Below are 20,227 nucleotides of genomic sequence, written 5' to 3'. Positions count from 1 at the left end.
TAGTTCTGCGCATGCGTCGGCTCTTAGGAACCTTGTTAGCACGCTGGACGTTTTGCCCGTGCGCATGCGCTCTCTCACCTTTCCCACACCTTTGATTACGTGCGCTTGGTCTCTCTGCCCTTTCCCGCCTCTCCACCGGTCTCGGTCTGCGCATGCTCCGTCTCACCTCGTGGCTCGTTTAGCTGTTTAGCTAGGGAAAGGGCTTGCCTGCGCGCATGCGCAGCCCGGTATCGGAAGTCTACGGGTTTGACTCGAAGCCTGTGCTAGGATTTTTGCATTGTTCCTAATTTAGGTGCTTCTGACGGCTGCAGCCTTAATTGAGGCATGGCATCATGTGGTCAGCATTGCTTGCAGGGAGGTCATCTCTTAATCCAGCCATGGCCAAACTTGGCCGGCTAGCTGTTTTGGGACTACAATTCCCATCATCCCAGACCATTGGTCCTGCTAGCTAGGGATGATGGGAATTGTAGTCCCAAAACAGCTGGAGGGCAAAGTTTGGCCATGCCTGTTTAATCAATGAAGGAAGGCAGGAGGGCTTCCACTAACCCAGTGTTTCCCACGCTTGGGTCTCCAGCTGTTTTTGGACTACAACTCCCATCATCCCTAGCTAGCAGGACCAGTGCTCAGGGATGATGGAAGCTGTAGTCCAACAACATATGGGGACTTGAAGCTGGCCGGCTGGCCTGTTTTTCACAGGACAGGGCTGCTGCAGAGATTTATTTTTTTTAATGGGTGGAATATTGTTTAGGCCTGTCACTCCGTTCTTAACTTTCCATGCATGGTCGCTGGAGCGATAAGATGGTTGCAGACTTCTGTCAATCACTTTCTCCCTTAGCCTGACCTCCACAAGGTGGCTGTGAGGATTAAAGGTGTATATGGGAGTGGTTTTCAACCAGTGTGCCATGGCACCCTGGGGTGCCTTGAATGATGGTCAGGGTTGCTGCGGGCAACACTGGCTTCTGTTCCTTTCCTTCTCTTCCTCCTCTGATGCCCTCTTGTGTCTCTGCGTCTGAAAGGCTTGCACAGCTGTTTGTTGCAGCAGCCCTGGCTACAAGCTCTGCAGGCGAATGGTGCGTCTGGGGCTGATGAGGGGTGTGTTTCCCAGGCCCCTCTGGTGCACTGTAAGGAGGCACCTCTCTTTGGGGTGTGTGGGGGCAGCTCAGAGACCAGGGGTGGCGGCAGCGGTTGTCCAGAGAACTCCCAAGGAGAGGGGAGCGGAAAGGAGGCTGGGGAAAGACTCTGCAAGGGAGGGTGTTCAAAAAAGGGTGAGAGGCTGGCTCTGCAGGTGTAACTGGGCTCCTGAGCCCCACGGGGGTGCTGCAGAAAGAATGTCAATCAATCAATCAATCTTTATTACGGTCCAGAGACCCAACAAATCGTTACAAAGCAATGCACAATTCAGACAGCCTACCTCCAGGTTAAACAAGCGTTTTGTTCAGACTTAAAAGATAGGGATCATTGGTTCTTGCAACCGCTGATAAAAACTTTGCCACTGCTAATGTTCTAGCATTTGTCCAGTCTTCCAATAGGAACCTGACATAGTAAGCCTGTGATTTGCCCGGGAAAGGTACCACAAGCGTAATATCAGTTCAGCCCTGACTTGCTCATATTTCGCACAGTGCAGCAAATTATGTTTTATAGAATTGATGCCTTGAGCACACAAGCAAAGTCTGTCCTGGTAGGGAACTCCTCTCAACCTGCCATCCAACATTGGTTTAGTTTGGCTTTAGTGAATAACCTTCGATAATTTGGTACTGTCAGGTTTTTAATGTAAGGTGTTAACTTAAAAGACATTCCCAAATTGTACTCCTACTGCCAGCGGACTACAGATTGCGTGTGATCGAGATCGCAAGTCACTGTGTGTATTATCCCATAGTCTTTGCTTTAACGTCTTTAGGGCGCCTTCATAACCCAGATAATAAAGTTTGGGGGGGGGGTGACAGACCAACAGAGGTGGCTTTTCTAGGCATGGTTTGCAGAAAGAATGTAGTCGGTCAAGGGAGCTGTAGACCGAAGGTTGAAAACCTCTAGTGTGTGGTATGAGAAGAATGCCACATACATGTCTGGTTCTTTGGAGGCGGCATGAGAGAACTTTGTAAATAAAAATAATGTATGCCTACCCTCTTAAGTGTCTAAATTCCTTGGCAAAGAGGTGGCACAGTATTTGCACCACACCCTTTAGAAGTGCTGTCAAGACCGGAACAGTACACTGCAGGAATGCCCTCCCACGAGGTCTTTAGTAATACCCTTTTTCTCAGGCATATTTTTATCTGCAGGGATTGCCAGTGGCACCCACAAAATGTCTTGGTGAACATCCCTCAAAGTTCCACAGTGGGCAAGGAAAGGTTTGCTTTTCCTTCTCAGTGTACACTGACTCCGTCCCACTCCTGCATTGGACACACCATGTTAAATATGTCTGCATTTCAGCGTGTGCCCAGATCGGATGCCCACCTTCCCGTTAAGTTTTGAAGAGGGGAGAACAAGCAAATAGCATCTCCTTGGAAACATTTGTGGTGGTACCTGATGTAAGTTCCCCATTGATAGGACAGCTGATATTTGGAGGTGGACAGTTTGCCCACACCATCGAGCGACTGAAAGCCCAGTTCCATCAGGCACCTCTTATCCTTGGACTGGGTTAAGGTAAAGGTAAAGGTATCCCTGACCATTAGGTCGGGTCGTGGGCGACTCTGGGGTTCCGGCACTCATCTCGCTTTATTGGCCGAGGGAGCCGGCGTACAGCTTCTGGGTCATGTGGCCAGCAGGACTAAGCCACTTCTGGCAAACCAGAGCAGCGCACGGAAACGCCGATTACCTTCCCGCCGGAGCGGTACCTATTTATCTACGTGCACTTTGATGTGCTTTCGAACTGCTAGGTTGGCAGGAGTGACCAAGCAACGGGAGCTCACTTCGTTGCGGGGATTCGAACCGCCAACCTTCTGATCAGCAAGTCCTAGGCTCTGTGGTTGAACCCACAGTGCCACCCGCCTCCCTGAACTGCGTTAACTGGCCATTATGAGAACAAACAGTTTAAGAATTGGTGCAAGAGTATAATTTCCCCCTCTCTTCCTTCCCTGTCCCCTTGCATTTTGTGCTTGTGTGGATTGTTGTTATTGTAAGCCTGTGGACAGGGACAGTCTCTTAATGGAGGGATCCACTCTGGGAGCCTTTTTAGCTAAACAGTGGGACACAAATGCTCTTAATAATACCATGATTCCGTCTTTTTCTGCTCTCGCATGTGGCAGTTGTTTTGTGTTATGCCACAGCACCCTCCCCAAATTGCACACACCGCTGCAGGAAACCTTGGGCCATCCAGATGTTGCTGAACTACAACTCCCATAATCCCTGATCACTGGCCACGCTTGCTGGGGCTGATGGGAGCTGTATTTCATTGACATCTGGTTCCCCAATGGTTCCTCGCATTTCCGTTGAGGAGTTGCATCCATTGATCCACCCACTTTATACCACCAATAGCACGTGGTCCTCATAAGGTTCACTGCACCCCTGCCTATAGGACTTGGAAGTTAGTATAGTGGTACCTCAGTTTTCAAACAGCTTAGTTCTTGAACTGCTTGGAACCCGAACGCTGCAAACCTGGAAATAGGTGTTCCAGTTTTCAAACTTTTTTTTGGGAAGCCAAACATGCTCCGTTTTGAGTCCCTATGCTGTTCCGCTTCCTTTCTGAATGTGTTGTTTGTAAATTGACACACACCCCCCCCGCTAATTGGAGACTTCCTCTTCCTTTCTGAGGGTTCCATTCTGTCAGCTGTTGAGTCCCAAGCACCCACAAAACACGGAGGTGATATTTGTAGCTTATATTTGGTGCTTTTGTTTTCCCTTTTTTTCTTCTTTTGCATTTGTGCTTGTGTGGCTTTTTCATTTTCGTGACTGTGGCTTGTGACTTGTTTTTGTGACTGTGTGGAACCCAGTTCAGCTACTGATTGATTGATTGTGTGATTGCTTAAATGGATAAAAGCAGCAAAGGCAAGAAAACCATTAAGAGAACAACTGTAAGGTAAAGGGACCCCTGACTGTTAGGTCCAGTTGCGGACGACTCTGGGGTTGCAGCGCTCATCTCGTTTCACTGGCCGATGGAGCCAGCGTGCATGTGGCCAGCATGACTAAGACGCTTCTGGCGAACCAGAGCAGTGCACGGAAATGCCATTTACCTTCCTGCCAGAGCAGTACCTATTTATGTACTCGCACTGCGTGCTTTCGAACTGCTAGGTTGGCAGGAGCAGGGACCGAGCAACGGGAGCTCACCCCGTCGCAGGGATTCGAACCGCCGAACTTCCGATCGGCAAGTCCTAGGCTCTGTGGTTTAACCCACAGCACCACCCACGTCCCCTAACAACTGTAGAGGTAGTAAAATTCATGTTAAATTTCTGTTTTAGGAGTTGTTTTTAAAAGTCTGGAACGGATTAATCCCTTTTGCATTACTTTCTATGGGAAAGTGCGTCGTGGTTTTGGAACAGACTTCCGGAACGGATTAAGTTTGAGAATCAAGGTACCACTGTACCTGTAAAGCCATCTCTTCCCCCTCCTGGTAATTACTCCTCGCATTAATATCAACAATTAACAATGCCCTTGTGAAATAGAAGAAGAAAATTGCAACAGTGGAGGGAATGCTTCTGTTTATTATTTCCCCAAAAAATCAGACAATAAAAGACAAGGTTTTTTAGTATCAAAATACTTGATATGGTTCCTCATTTTTTCCACACTGGCCGCTTAAAAAAAAAAAAAAAGACCGCCACACCATGAACACTTTTTCCTCTCTCCTTCCCCTCCTTTTTTTTACACAAAGGCAAAAATAAACCCCACACACCTTGATAAATCAAGTCTCCAAACAGCAAAGGGCCTTGTGGCGGCTGGTATCCAGTTTTTTTTTGTTTTAAGACAGTACAGTAAGATCCTGCGGCTCAAGAAGGGGAGGGAACCAACCCCTTGCGTCCGGAAGAGCACTAGGATAAAGAGAGAGCTCCTCTCCTCATGCTCACACACCCATACACAGAAGCTACAAAAGCTTTTACTCAAAAAAGCACAGAGCAAGCTAAGCCTAGCTGGGGAAGAGAGATTTCTTGGTTACAGGAGACTGGGGAGCAGCCTGCTCTTAGTAACCAGGTGTAAGAAGCTTGAAGGGGGGAGAAGGCCAAGGTGATCGAGGAAAAGAGTTAGGTGCATGTTTAGAGAGTGAAATGGATCATGAAACCTGATATATTTTGATATAGTTGTGTTCCCCAAACTAGAAATAGCTATAAAGCACAAGAGAGTGTGTTAAGACTGCACCATTTTGGCAAAACACACACACACACATACACGGACACCTCTGCCAGAAGCAAAGAAGTTCTAGGTACTTCCCCACCCCCATAAAAAAACATTTTAAGAGGGATTTCTTTGTACAGAGGCCATGTTTCCGTCCCCCTCAATAAATTTCATGAGGCTTTTTCATTTATCTGGCTCAGGCGGGACATTTGCAACCTTTCCACAGGCTGCAGACCTGTCCCATTCCAACCAAACCCTGCCCCCCCCAAAAAAAACCCAGCAAGAAAAAAATAAAAGCAGGTCAAGGTGAAACCGCAAACCTCTAAAAGCCCACAAGCATGTGAGCCATAGGAATTACACTTGATGTTCCTCGCAAGGGGCGTTTTTACTTCCCTGCTCCAAAAGAATTATCCTCTCCCCCCACGACTGCAAAGGAATGTACACCTCAGACACACACACACCCCGAATATTGTGTTGCGTGCCGGGTTTTTGTTTCGTGATGCCGCTGGCAACTGCCCAGTCTGATGACCCCATAATCATTGGGGGGGGGGTGCAGAGGGACCGGAGAGAAGATAGAGGGGAGGTGAATTGGCAGAGGCTTTTGGTTAAGTTGGCAACGAGAGCTGGAAGGTTACCCTTTGAACCTTCAAGGGTTAGAGGTCAACTTTTCTTTCGTTCTTTTTTTAAGACAAGAGCTGGGCCCAACAGGAAGCTGCCCGCTGGATTGGCTAAAAAAAGGCAGTGGGGTGGGTGGGTGGGGGAGCCAGGGTGAGGCCGGTGGGCGGGCGGGCAGGGTCTTTTACATGTCGTTCAGGTCAAGCAGAGTCTGGTCCAACATCCGTTGCGTGCAAAGGTGCTCTTCTTTGGTGCATTTCAGCTTATCTGGAAAGGAAGAGCAGAGACCGTGAGTGGCCGGGTCAGGAGGGAGCGCCTAGAGGGAGCTCGCACCCTCCCAGAAAGGTGCACCCCCCCCAGCAACGCAGTGCCCTTCACAGCAAACGCAGCCACGCAAAAGCTTTTGATTCTGTTTGCCCCCCAACCAAGCCGGAATGCTAGGTCTCCCCACCCCATCCACACTCATGCTTCCATTTTATGCTTTCGCCATCCACATGCAGAGGTGCTTGGTTGTCATCCAGCCGGGCCTGCGGATTTTCAGAGCTGTTGTGTGCCCCGTGCCGGAAAAAAATGCAGCCAGTTTGACACACCCACCCCACCCAAACTTTGGCTTAAAGGTAAAGGGACCCCTGACCATTAGGTCCAGTCGTGACCGACTCTGAGGTTGCGGTGCTCATCTCGCTTTATTGGCCGAGGGAGCCGGCGTACATGTGGCCAGCATGACTAAGCCGCTTCTGGCGAACCAGAGCAGCACACGGAATCATCATTTACCTTCCCGCCGGAGCGGTACCTATTTATCTACTTGCACTTTGACGTGCTTTCGAACTGCTAGGTTGGCAGGAGCAGGGACCGAGCAATGGGAGCTCACCCCGTCGCGGGGATTCAAACTGCCGACCTTCTGATCGGCAAGTCCTAGGCTCTGTGGTTGAACCCTTAGCGCCACCCGCGGCTTAGCTGCTCGTTTTTGTGACCCCTTTTGATCCAGACTGAGTTAACAGCAGGGAAGGGAGAACAGGGTATGCCAAAGCCTTGCTGCTTAAATGCTGGGAACGCAAGGAGTCCAACATCTTGTTCTCACAGCAGCCAATCGGATTCCTCCAGGAAGCCCGCAGAGGCTGGGCATGAAGGCAAGGGACCCCCCTACCTCCCCACGACTGCTACTTGTAAGGACAGCTCCGCTGGATCAGGCCAAAGGCATTTCTAGCCCATCACCCTCCTCTCACAGTGGCCAACCAGATGTATCTTCCGGGAGGGCCAGAAGCAGGACTCTAGTTCAACCACATTTCCACCACCTGCAGTTCCAAGTAAACAGCATTCGGGGGCTTCCTGCCTCTGGCTGTGGGGGGACAGCGCAGGGGCTGGAGGTGTAAACTGAACCTCGCTCACCCAGGGTGTAAGCAGGGTGGTGGGGCTATCTCCCAAATGAACATGCCGAGTGTCGTCCTGTGTGCCAGCCCCTCCTGAGATTTACAGCACCAAACTTTCAAAGGCATCTTGGTAGTGCTGCACTAAGGATGAGCAGCTCGGGAGTTTATTTATTTGTGTTATTATTAAAGCCAAGATGCTCCCAAAATCGGATGGTGAACCCAGTGCTCCACCCTGTGGCTTTTTCCGTACCTGTGCAACTTTAGAATCCTGATCGTAACGTGGGCTTTTTTTTACTTGACGGGAAAATGAGTATTCACTCACACACAGAGACATACGTATGAAATTCCAACCAAGCTCAAGCAATTGCCTCGTTTGTCATGCCTTGGGCTGCAAAGCTAAAAAAGACCTTTTGGGAAAAAAACAACAGACGCAGCCATGGACGACATGCAGAGGTGACACTGTGGATCCTCGTGACTTTTTGAAAGCTCCCCCATGCCCATTTCGAGGAGGAACGTGAATGCTTCCCTAGATACCGCCCCACCCGCAAGGAAGCCACGACCCCTTTTGCGTAGGGGCAGCGGGATCGAGACGCCGGCAAGCAGAGTGGCAATGGCGGGCGCGGCATCTCGAAAAACCGAACAACGGGCAGAAGGCAGACCTATCGCCACAGTGCAACCTGTACATGAAAGTGTGCAATTCTGAGATGAGTCAAGTATAGTTCTGCTCTTCCGGCAGTTTTGGAAGGAGAGTGGGCAGCTGCCGTGCATTCCCAAGCTTCAGAACGGTGGATTGGGAAGAGCCAAAAGAATAAAGGAAGTAGGCGATTGCCTTTTGAGGCTGGCTGCTTGAGTCCCGTGATGGCAGAGGCAGGTGTCCCGTTTGACCACGCATCAAAGGGTTCCCCCTGAACGGTGGAACAGGGTCCCAATCGCTTCCGGCGCGGTTACACCATTCTGGTCACTGTTCCCGTAGCGACAGGGTGCCCCCTTCTGTCCAGGCGTCGCTCCAGAGGTTGATACCTACCCAATCTCCTCCGTGGAACAAAACGTACATACACACACACACACACACACACACCTTTTAAAAAAAATACCTGCCAGACAGCAACATTTATCCAACAAAAGAAACAGCACAGGCAGGGAAAGTACACGCCAGGCACGAAACCAAGTGGGCCAGAGGTTTTATTGGTACAAGAAATGATAACTTTTTGGAAATAACCAAGTCAGCCAATCCATGCAAGAGGGGTCTAAAAGGGAGCAGGGAGAGAAGGAGGAAAGAACGTCGAGCTACAGAAGACCCGCGTCATAGAAAGGGGCGTCAACAGAAGTAGCTACAGGAGCATTGCCTGGTGGGGAGGGAAATCTAGAGCCGCCCCCACGCCAAGAAAACGCCCCACTGCTATGCTAGTCTTCTACAGCAGGGCTGGGGAAGCTGTGGGCCTCCAGGTGAAGTGGAGCACCCCCAATTCACACCAGCTTCAATCAACGATCTGGGATGTCTTGGGAGCGAGAAACTTGGAGTCCAAGAGGCCTGCAGATTCCCCAGCCTGCATCTACAGGAAGAAGCTACTACTCTCAACCTTGGGTTCCCGCATGTGGCTGGACTACAAGGCCCATCAACCTCCGCCATGGGCTAACCTGGCTGTGGATGATGGGTTTTGTAGTCCAAAACAAGCTTTGGGGACACGCAAGGCTGATGAACACTCCACCAGGCCTGTGCTAGCAACCTACTGCGCCAAGAAAGCAGGCGGTGAGTAATACCCAGCTTTTGTAGAAAAACAAAAGCTTAGAAAAATAAGTACATTAGGAAGGCTAAGCATCAAGTGCTCCAATTAAACTGCAATAAGTGTCCTAAGTCAGCCAGTCTTTAAAAAGAAAAAAAGGAAGGGGGGGAAGAGTGTGCGCTCCGGTTTCAAGTCTGCGTCCGGCAGGCTCCCCCCCCCAGCGCCTCGCCAAATAAAGCTGGCTTTAAACAGGATCAGAGGAGAGACCCCCTTCTCAGTCACACAGATCATGCAGGGTTAACTTCAGCTCATTAGCCAGCAGCCGGTTTTTCTCAAGCTGGCTGTATAGACGCTCTGTGCAGAGGCAAGAGGAAGGAGGAGGAAGAGGAGGAGATTAGGAGAAGGAAAAACAAAATGAGAGAGGGAGAGAGAGAGAAGAGAAAGAGAAGAGGACAAAAAAAAGAAAAAGGAAGGTTAGTTGAGTACCAAAAGATGGGGCACGTCCCCCGCCTCAGTTAATGCCATGCCAACCCAGCTGGTTTCAAGCAAAATTAAAAAAAGGGGGTCAGGGAGAGGTTTGCCAGAACAACATGGCTGAGGGTGGGGGGAGAGAGATAAATCAAGAAGAGGCTTCATGTTTTAGAACAGCCTAAGAAATGAGAGTGGGATCGGCTCCCAGGATCATAATTTAGTCAGTGCATGCTGCAAAGGAGCAGGAACGGCTCCTCATCTCACATTACTTTCAGAAAAATAATGGAAGTTTCCTGCTTCTGTTTTAAAGAGAGATGCCTATGGTGCGTGGTCCCATCTCGGAGCAATGTTGGTGCAAGTGGGGGTATCGGGCTCAGCAGAAGGGCGGTGAGAGAGGAAGGCTGCTGGCAAAGCACTCACAGGCCAAGGGGGAATGAGCGCAAGACATGCCGCAGCATGGCAGATACGGCGCTGCCTTTCAGAGCCGGACCAGAACTCCACCTAGCTCAGTATTGCGTACACAGAAGGGGGGGGGATTGGTGGCCGCCTAGAAGTTGCTGGACTCCCACCAGCCCCCAGCCAGCGTAGCCAATGGTCAGGGATGATGGGAGTTGTAGTTCAACCGTGTTCTTGCTCTCCCAGCATGGCCAATGGATGACGGCAAACAACATCCGACGGGCTGCACACATGTCCTTGTCTGCAAGCAGTAGTGACAGGTCTCCATCAAAGGCATCTCTCAGCCCCGCTACCTCTTTTACTTTGGGATTAAACGTTACCTTCTGCATGCAAGCTGCGTCACTCAGCTACGGCCCTGCTCCCAAAGAATAGGCAAAAATGGGCTCTCAGCTGCAGCCACGACCTCCTCCCTTGCACCGCCTTACGAGGACCACACGGCAACCTATCCTGTGCCAGCGGCAGGGGGAAGCCATATGGAAGGATGCTTTTTCTACCTGTAGCAGGCAGAATGCCCTCCAAACAGGTAAACAGACTAGCTGAGCACAGCTCCAACTTTATACAGATCCCGGCTGTGCATGGAAAGCGGCTTTTGTGTGGGCTGAAGCCACAACACCTGCAGCAAGAGCACAGAAACCCTAGAAGCTGGAGATCCCACAATGGTACCCGCCCCCAGTGCTCAGCAAGGCCCCCTGCCCCTCGCTACTTATTTATTTTTTAAAAAAATAAATGTTTGTGTGGGTCTTTGTTTACCAGTTTTATTTGTTTTGGGTGTCGAGTGCTTTGCATGCTCAGAGGGGTCGGCATTCTGAGCCCTGCCCGTTATTCATTCTGTGAAATGGGTTGTTTTGTTGTTCCTGCATTTCCAAATGTGCCCTCTGGTCCAAAAAGGTCGTGGACCACCTGCCCTAGAGAGTCACTGGTAGTTTTTGGAGGCTTCTGGATTCCAGCTGTTGCAAACAGCGGGTTGGGAAGAGGGTTCTTGTTCTCAAATCTTGCTTGCAGGCACCTGGTCGGCCCCTATCAGAACAGGATACTGGACTAGAGGAGTCTCTGGCCTGATCCAGCGGGGCTCTTATGTTCCTTGGAGGCTGCCTCACACTGGGCGGGTGCACCACCTGCCCATCTAGCCCAGAACTCTGGCTGGCAGCAGCTCCCCCATGTTCTCAGGCACAGAGATTGTTAACAAGGACGTGCCAGGGAATTAAACCTGCAATGCTTTCTGCGCAAGAAGCCAGAGCCACTGAGACTCAGCCAGAGCTGCTGCCCTTTGGGGGCCACCCACTCCCTTTCCATATGCAAGCTCCGTGGCCAGGAAGAGGGGGAAACAGCTGGGCGGCCTGAGATAACACCTCTGAAGATGCGATCTGGCAAGCTGAGCGGCATCATGACCAAGCAGCTTTTGGGTATGCTAAACAGCCCCACGCAAATGAAACCCTTAAAAAAAAAAAAGCACCCACAGGAGGAAGGAGAAAAAAAGAGCAGCACTGAAGGGCTGGATCCCCTGTGTGAGAGAAGTGGCGCCTGGGAAGCTGTGGCAAAAGTAGAGTTGGTTCTAATCATAGAGCTAGAGTGTTTCAAAGCAGCCCCCGCACTTCCTGTTCCCATGTGGGTGACAGGCCTGATGTCCCCATCTCATAGCTGTCAACTTTCAGATTTGAAAATAAGGGATCAGCAGCCTCGAAAATAAGGGATCAGCAGCCTCACCTGTCCCGGGGACAGTCTACGGGATATCTAACAATCCGGGATAGCAGTGGGAAGCGGTGCTGGAATAAGGGAATTTCCCGCAAAAAAAGGGAAGGTTGACAGCTATGCCCCATCTTCCCCTTGGACCAGATCCCTTGATGCTGCCTGCCTCGTTCAAAATGCACCAGAATCCCAATCCCCTGGATGCTCCTAGATGCAGAGGGGCAGGTGGGGTTGGGGTTCAGAAAGGACAGGATGGCGGTTGTCCAATCTTGGCATCCAATAAAACATGGGCATGTCTTAAGGTGGGCAGGGGTTGTGGAAGAGGTGGAGCGAGTGAAACTGAGCCAGAAGAGCAGTGTGCTTCTGATGAGTAGCCAGCCCTTTCCAGAGACACCGGGGATCGAACCGGGGACCTTCAGCATGCAAAGCAGGGCTCTGGCACTGAGCTGCATCCTTTCCCCAGAGGCACACCTGCTGCAGCACAAACATGGGTTTGTTGCAGCATTTAGCAGCTGCGGTCCTGATGAGAATGTCATGTCAACATTACTTGGATAGTTGCGCCCTGTTGGATCGGACCAGAGGGGCATCTTATATAGCAGTCCCATTAGGAGGGGGGGGGAACAGCAGCCTGTCTGCCCTGGGTCTCCAGCAAGCCTGCAAGCCAGGCACTGGGTGTCCCCTGGCAACTGGGAGTCAGAGGTATACAGCCTCTGAACACGCAGACCCAATACAGACAAAATGAAAGGACTTCCCTGCACAATAGTTACAACCCTGGAATTCGCTCCCACAAGAAGGGGTGATGGCCAGCATCTCGGATGCATTGAAAAGGGGATTAGGCACATTCATGGGGGATAAGGCTACTTGTGGGCTTCCCAGAGCAATACTGAGAAAACAGGATGCTGGACTACATGGGCCCTTGGCCTGATCCAGCAGAGCTGTACTTATGTTCATGTACTGGTTGCACTGCCTGGAAGTTTTTATTCTTTTTAATGGTTTTTAAAGTATCTGGCCACCGCAAGAACAGGATCCTGGACTATGTGGGCCTTTAGACTGACCCAGAGAGGTTTCTCCAATGTCCATTTAAGAAAAGGTGAATTGTGTAGTAAGACGCCACCGACATCACATTCTCACAGCGGCGAATTACCAGTTTTGCTTTGCACTGTGTGAAACATTTCCTATTGCGGGGACCCACGCTGACTGCTCAGCTTATGAAGCGGGGAGAGAGAAAAGGGCTTAAACCATTTGGCTTGCAGTTTTACGATCCTTTCATCCCCGCCCAAGATCGTTTCCTCCCCAACTCCCCAAATATAAAATGGTGTTGAGGGTGTTGCTGTGTGGACAATGCCAAGCCTCATGCAGCGGTTCTCGTGTGAGTGTGTGTCACACCCTTTGCAAAATGTGTTTAGCGAACCCAGAGTAACCATTCACAGTGCAACAGCCACAGGACTTTTTTTGTTTCGTGGAAAGGTGGTGCAGAAATCAGACCCGGCCCAGCGTCTAGCGCATCATGTCTATATTACATTCCGCCGACGGTTACACAAATCTGTTTCGTAAAAGCCAGCAGTGTGACAGTCGCTACAGCAGCACGGTCTCCAGGAGCACACGAACACACACACACCCCAGAAGTGTCACCCCGCTTGCTTGCAAGCCAGCCAGGCTCCGATTAGCTCTGCGGCCAAGAATCCCGGACCCCGCCCCCGGCTCCCCCGCCCCCGGCTCCCCCACGCCCGGGCAGAGTCCGGCATGACGGGCGTCACAAAGGCTGCTTTGTTTTCCAGACCAAGGGTGCAGCGGAGTGGCCCAGCCGGGGAGGGGGAGAGGCAGCAGTCCGACAGCTCGTGAGGTCACGCACATCCCAGCGTAGGGAAGAGGCTTGTTCCCACGGATGCCCCAAGCTGCCAGTGTAGGATGAGGCGACGTCGCAAGGGGGGAAAGATCAGCCGACAGGAGCAAACGGAGGGAGAGGAAACGAGACCAAAAAAGAAATCCGGAAGGGAAAAAAGAGAAGAAGCTGCGGGAAGAAGCCACTAAGTGGAGCTTTGGAATCACAGATTTTATCTGCAGGCGAGAGAGAAAGGAAGGAAAGAAGGCCGTTGCAACATGGTGCATGGAAAGAGAGTAAGAGAGAGGGCACGGCACACTTGGGGAACGCATTCCGTGGTTAGGGGAAAGGAAAGGACAGGGAGCGTCCCGTCAAATCTGCAAACCAAGCCCACACACACACAAGAGGCCAAAAAGCAGCTGGTTATACCAAACCAAACTTTTTTAAAAAGGGAAGAAAGATGCAAGCGGTTCGCCCTGCAAACACACGCCCAGCCGTTGCCAAGCAACTTCTGGTTAATACGCGCCACGCCTCTGACCTGATACAGCCCCCTGAACACCCCCCCACCCACCCAGGATGCAAAGAGGTATCAGGAAGATGGAAGTGGGAAGGGCAAAGGCTCATGCTGTCAGTGAAGCAAGGTAGCCACACACAAATGCTCCTTGCAACGCCTCCCCAACCCAATGCAAAAAATGGGGGGCGTGCGGGTATTTTTTTTTGGGGGGGAGGTGTTAATTCATCCACCAAAGTCTCAATATTTTTTATTTATTAAATCAAGCTCTGTCCCTCCTTTCCTCCCAAAGGGGACCAGGGTGTGGAACCCTTCTTCCGGGGCAGCCAGCTGTAGTTACCTGGAAAGAGGAATTGAAAGGCCTTGCCCTTCACGGGGGCAGGAAACAGGGTCCACCCTGATTCAACCAAACAGCAGATCGAGGAAGGGGGAGAGGGGTGGAGTGGTTCACTTTGGTAGGGCTTAATGTTCTCCAGTCCAATTTATAGGAAGGCAGATACAACAAAACCCCAATGAGAAGGGAGGCTGCCTTTGTGCAGTCTATCCTTGCATGCGCTTTTCCACTGTGGTTTCTATCAAGGGGCTGGAAAGACCTAATATATCCTATTACACAGTCCATCCCTGGCCACTTTTCTGAGTTTCCCTTTGCTCCAGGGCTCCAATGTTAGCTGCAGAGAAAGTGGCGAAGTATGTAAATATGGATATCTGTTTCAGATCACTTCAATATATATACTGATGAAAACCTCTAGCATTAAAACCTGTGTTTTTCCATCACATCAACATGCATTTTTAAAGGCTATTGTCCATTGTTATAAAATTGCTATTAATCGTTTAAAGGGTCTGTCGACTGCAAGTAAAAGTGAGGGTTCGAACGAGCAGCTCAGTAGCAGCTGGTGAACCTGTGGCCTTCCAGATTTGGTGGATTCCTAACTCCTCACTGACCCTGACGATGGGAGCTGGATTCCAAAATTATCTGAGTCACCATGCTGGCTAGACACACTGTGCCAAAAACACACACAGGAGGAGTTGCTTTCACCATGGGAGGCGAAATAAATTCCTTCCAGTAGCACCTTAAAGACCAACTAAGTTAGTTCTTGGTATGAGCTTTCGTGTGCATGCACACTTCTTCAGATACACTGAAACAGAAGTTGCCAGATCCTTCTATATAGAGAGAAGGTGGGGAGGGGTATTACTCAGAAGGGTGGTGGGAATGGGAGATTGGCAGATAGCTGAGATGAGCCTGTTGACGACTCTTAACGACTGTAATAGGTCTTACAGGAAAAGGCAAGGGGTGGGAAGGTGAGAAATGGCTTAGTCACGTATAGTGAGATAAGAATCCAATGTCTTTGTTCAAACCAGGTCTCTCCATGGTTTTAAGTTTGGTAATGAGTTGCAATTCAGCATGGGAGGCGAGTTATCCTTGCTGTAGTTAACCAAATTTGCAAATCATGCGCACTGCCTTATACGAAGTCAGCTGGCTGGACTGTCTAATTTGGCATCGCCTGTTGCAACTCTAGGGCCAGGCGTGGGGAAGCTTGTGGCGCTACAGATGCCGGCTGGTCCCCCAACTCCACATCAGCCCCCAAAAGCATGGCCAGTGGCGAGGGATGATGGGAGCTGTCATTCAGCAACTCCTGAATGGGTCCCTGGCCTCCTGTCTTGCACACATGTCCCAGACAATCAGGGACCACAGAATAATAAATGCACTTACAGAGGCGTGAAGCGAGGAGTGGGGAAGCTGTAGGGCCACGTCAGATGTTGGCCGGACTCGCAACACCCGCCAGCCCCAGCCAGCATGCACAGTGGTCAGCGGTGGCAGGAGTCGCGAGTCCAGCGACAGCTGAACAGCCTAACCCAACCGCTGGAGCAGCATTAGTACCGCGCTTGCCACAGCACACAAGGCACGCTGAAGCGGAGGCGAACACACAAGCCCCCACCCCGCGCACCCGACAGGCCCAAGCGCCGGTATTTACATGGAAGTCATGTCATTGAGGGCGTGGTCCAGTTCCTCGCTAATGGCTTTGTACTTCAGTTTCTGGGCATACAGCTCGTCTATTTAAAGAAAAGGGGGGTGAGGAGAAGTGAGGGAAGGCAGGTCGTCCAGGCCGTCAGGAGGAGGAGGAGGAGGAAGAGGAGCCAGTGATGGATTTACAGAGGGAAGGAGGAAAGAGTGAGGTCAGATATACACATAGCAGAGAATGGATCCCCAACGGCGGCCAAGGCGAACGGTCAAACCGATCACAGAGAAACCTCTGACAGCTATGGACCTGTTCCTGCACTAGGAAAACCTAGCCAGAGTAGCTCATGCACTGGTTAGTGCAAGACTGGATTACTGCGATGAGCTATACAGTCGTATCTTGGAAGCTGAACGGAATCCGTTTTGGAAGTCCGTTTGACTTCCAAAACGTTCGGAAACCAAAGTGTGGATTCTGATTGGCTGCAGGAAGTTCCTGCAGCCAATCGGAAGCCCCGTTGGACGTTCGGCTTCCAAAAGAACGTTCGAAAAACGGAATAGTCACTTTGGTGTTTCAATTTGTTTGGGAGCCAAGGCGTTTGAGATCCAAGGTATGAGTGTGTGTGTGTGTGTGTGTGTGTGTGTGTGTGTTTGTGTGTGTGCATAGATGGTGCTTGATCCAGAAGCTGGAGTTAGTGCAGAATCTTTCAGCAAGACTGCTGATGGGATGGGAGGCCTTGACAGCCTATAATACCTGCTGTGCTCAGAGATCCGCACTGGGGGCCAATTTGCTACTGGGCCAAGTTCAAGGTGTTACTATTTAACAGCTTGGGATCTGTGAAAACACCTTTGCCCCCCACACCCAATGCACGTCCACCACTTTGATCTGCGGAATTAGCACTGTTACAGGTGCCACCTAATACCTGTTCCATATCTGTAAGAAATTGGTATTTTAACGTGGCAGCCCCTACACTTTGGAACTCCCTGCCAATTGATATCAGGCAGGCGCCTACAATCTACTCTTTTCGGTGCTTGCTAAACACAATGGTAAGACCTAGATGTAAGAAGCACGAAATATATATTTTAAATAAAACAAAAGAACACAATAGTAGGAGCTGCATCTTTTGAAGATGGTGGCTTTCTTTGCGGGGAGAAGACACCAATTAAGGGTTATTAATATGAGCTGCTTCTTTATTTAGAAGTGTCACCGGACTGAAAGTGAGAGAAAGCGAAAACGCTAGCGGCATTACGGTAAATGCAACGGTATAATATATAATAAAGGAAGAATAAGCGGAGAACGTGATCTAAATGGATGTATAATAATATGCAGGAATGGTGGGAATATTAAAGGAACCAGGGAAGGGGGGAAAGGGAAGTCGCTGAATGTTTTTATTAAAAGAAAGATATTAACGGTGGAAATGTGTATTTGAAAGTGAATGTGATTTTGGAAATGGTAATAATGAAAATTATAAATATATTTTTGAAAAAGCCTTTCTGTCAGGAATGGGGAAGCTGTGGGTAAGGTCCTGTTTTGACAAACTTCCTCAGAAAGTTTGAAACGCTTCCCTGCCAAAGCGTTTCAAGGCCCTGACTGCTGTTTTCAGGGCTGTTTGCAGCCTGCAGCTCTGTTGCAGGGCTGTTTTTCTCTCCAGAGAAGTTACTCTATTCCAAGAGGATAACAGGGTCCAGAGTTATGGGCAGCTTGTCATCAGCTGCTTAGACTGAGTATCCTTCAGCACAACAGTAACAATTTTGTGCTGTGTGGGTTTGTTGTTGTAAATAAAATAATAATAATAATTATTATTATTATTATTAATGCCCCACCCATCCAGGTTTCCCCAGCCACTCATATTTTGCAAGGGGAGAAGTGATGCTACAGAAGAGGGGCCACAGCAGAATGTGCCCTGGTTGCCCGATTTTGGGGTCACTGCCCTATGGCATTATGTAGGGTGTAGTGCCATGAGTTGAGATTCCCCAGAAATTGAGCTCTGCCAGAGACGGCTTGCTAATCTTAAGTGAGCAGTCAATAAATACTGGGGAAGTATCACTTATTGAGCTTTTAAGAAAGAACCGGCACTGAAACATCCAGTCAACTGCTAGAGTTTCCTGAGTCGCTATTTGGCGTTTCCCGAAAGTTGACTCTTATGGCCTATGGGTCACGCCACAAACTACTGCAATTGTGTCTTGACTTGGGCTTAGAGTGCCAGCTGCATTTCGGTTTCTTTACATCGGGGCCATGAGTTCACAAACAGCTCGACGAACAAAGAAGTGAAAGCATTTAAAAAGAAAAAATAGTAAGAGGGGAAAAACACTCTATGATACCAGTACTGGATTTAGGGTGGAGCTGCTTCACTGAACAGGATGCAGAGTTGAGAGGGTGCAAAATAATATTTTTTTAAAAATGGAAAATTTGAAAATAATGTATGGGGCAAGGTGCCAAATTCTGTCCTCACTCGGGGTACCATATTACCAAAGTCCGCCCCTCTGACGATAGGCAAGAACGACAAGGCAAAGCAATATACCTGAGCCACATCTTGCAATTCAGATTTCAAATCTGGGCAGAGGAGTGATTTTACAGAATTTTTGCGAAATGGAACGGGAGAAGAAATGGATACTCTTGGAATTCCGCTGGAGATACAGGCTTGGCTTGCTAAATTATCCCGAGTTAATACTTTCCGTCCTTGAAAACACACACCCTGGGGGACACACACACCCCATATCCTTCAGGAAGTCCCTCACATCTTCCATAGAGGCTTGGGGGAAGTCACAGAGGGCTGCAGAGGGGACAGGGGCTAGTCAAGTTCCCTTCCAATTAACATCCTCAGCTTTTATTTTCTTTTTAAGTTGTGCTTGGGTTGTTTATACAGTGGGGGGGGGAAGTATTTGATCCCCTGCTAAATTTGCCCGTTTGCCCTCTGACGAAGAAATGACCAGTCCATAATTTTAATGGTAGGTTTATTGTAGCTGTGAGTGACAGAATAACAACAGGAAAAACCCCAGAAACCCGGAAGACAAAAACTAACTTAAAAGTTACCCTAAATTAACTTTATTCTGTTATTCTGTCTCTCACAGCTACAATAAACCTACCATTAAAATTAGGGACTGGTCATTTCTTCGTCAGAGGGCAAACGGGCAGATTTCACAGGGGATCAAATACTCCCCCCCCCTCACTGTATATACTTACAAGCTGCCCAGAAAACTTTGTTTCAGGACAGCACATGAAACATCATTGTAAAATTAAAAAAAAACCTAAACACACTCATTTGCATTCGAACCATAAATTCCACATTTGGGAGTTTAAAACACATAAGAACCTATTCTCTTTTTTTATTAAAAAAAAGATGTTTCAAATGTTAAGAAAGAGTTGGAAAAGTGGGCCACCCTCTGCCAGCCAGATCCAGAACTGGCCTACTGCCCGTGGGCCATGTTTGGCAGGGAGGTGGAGTCACCCAACCGGTCAATCACCTTCAGCCATGTCTTAGAATCAGGAGCGCACAAAAGCACATCCTGGACTCCCTTCCTTTCTAGCAAAGCAAGGGCTACAAAGGAAGAATCTGGCATCCCTTTCCCTGCCGAAAGCGGGGCTTGCAGCAGGATTCGGAAGCAACCTGGGAAAAAAGCTTGCATTTGCCACCGCTTTTGAAATGCAGATCCTGTTTCCACAGGAACAACTGCAAATGCATTTGACATCTGGTGTGCAGGACTTGGGGGGGGAGAGAAATGGCCTCGGAGGTCAAAATAGGGCCCCCACAGGTTTAATTTCACCCATGGAGGTTTTTCACCTGCATGCTTTTCCCTGACGAACACCCACTGGGTTTTTTTGAGAGCATAATTGAAATAAAGGAGGGCTCTTTGTTTCTCCCCAAGGTCTAAAGGATGACGCCCTTGGGCAGGAAAGAGCTCTTGGAAACACGGCCGCACCTGTTCACTCCTAGCAGATTAAACAGTGAGAGTGGGCAGGTGAATACCCTCTGGTTCTCCAGAGCTGCAGAGATGGGGCCAGGCCTGTGGTGAACAAACATATTTCCACTTCCCTTATCAGCAGCCGCCGGCACAGAGCCGAGTTAACTTTCGCCTGATCTTTTAACAGTGATTCAGCTACAGGTAATTCCAGGAGACATTTCAGACACAGCTGGTTTTCTGTGAGGGCTTCCAAGGAGTGGAATGGGGGGGGGTAACCTTCACCCCACCCCCAATAAATGCTGTCCAAAGTGCATTGCTTCTGGGTTGGCGGTAGTCGACAACTCCTCCACCAGGGAGGGGAAGGCTAGACAAGGCCCCAGGGGCTTCTAGTTGCTAACCTCTACTGCAGGCATAGGCAAACTCCGGCCCTCCAAATGTTTGGGACTACAATTCCCATCA

At 49.7% G+C, this 20,227-nt stretch overlaps 1 protein-coding gene across 17 annotated transcripts in view; it reads right to left on the bottom strand.

The window, feature by feature from the left end:
• Positions 1-4,614: 4,614 nt before the first annotated feature.
• The window catches only part of TPM3 (tropomyosin 3), a gene marked incomplete at its 3' end in the record, with an annotated part of 77,545 nt that continues 61,932 nt past the window's right edge, over positions 4,615-20,227 (bottom strand). For 4 of the 17 annotated variants that reach the window (XR_014002718.1, XR_014002720.1, XR_014002722.1 and 1 more), the window contains 3 exons: positions 15,885-15,963; positions 8,071-9,319; positions 4,615-6,141 (listed from right to left, as the gene is read on the bottom strand). Coding sequence is in view for 9 of the 17 variants with exons in the window: in XM_081173830.1 (XP_081029956.1) it covers positions 6,138-6,141; positions 15,885-15,963 (83 nt within the window). Of the gene's footprint in view, positions 6,142-8,070; positions 9,320-13,074; positions 13,637-15,880; positions 15,964-20,227 lie in introns of those variants that run through there. The other 13 variants (XR_014002719.1, XR_014002721.1, XR_014002723.1 and 10 more) reach the window with 5 other exon arrangements.

The sequence above is a fragment of the Podarcis bocagei genome (assembly GCF_964188305.1).
Source record: "Podarcis bocagei genome assembly, chromosome: 16".
Lineage (NCBI taxonomy): Eukaryota > Metazoa > Chordata > Lepidosauria > Squamata > Lacertidae > Podarcis > Podarcis bocagei.
Note: the sequence above shows the minus strand (reverse complement) of the source record. Positions and strands in the feature narration are given on the sequence as shown.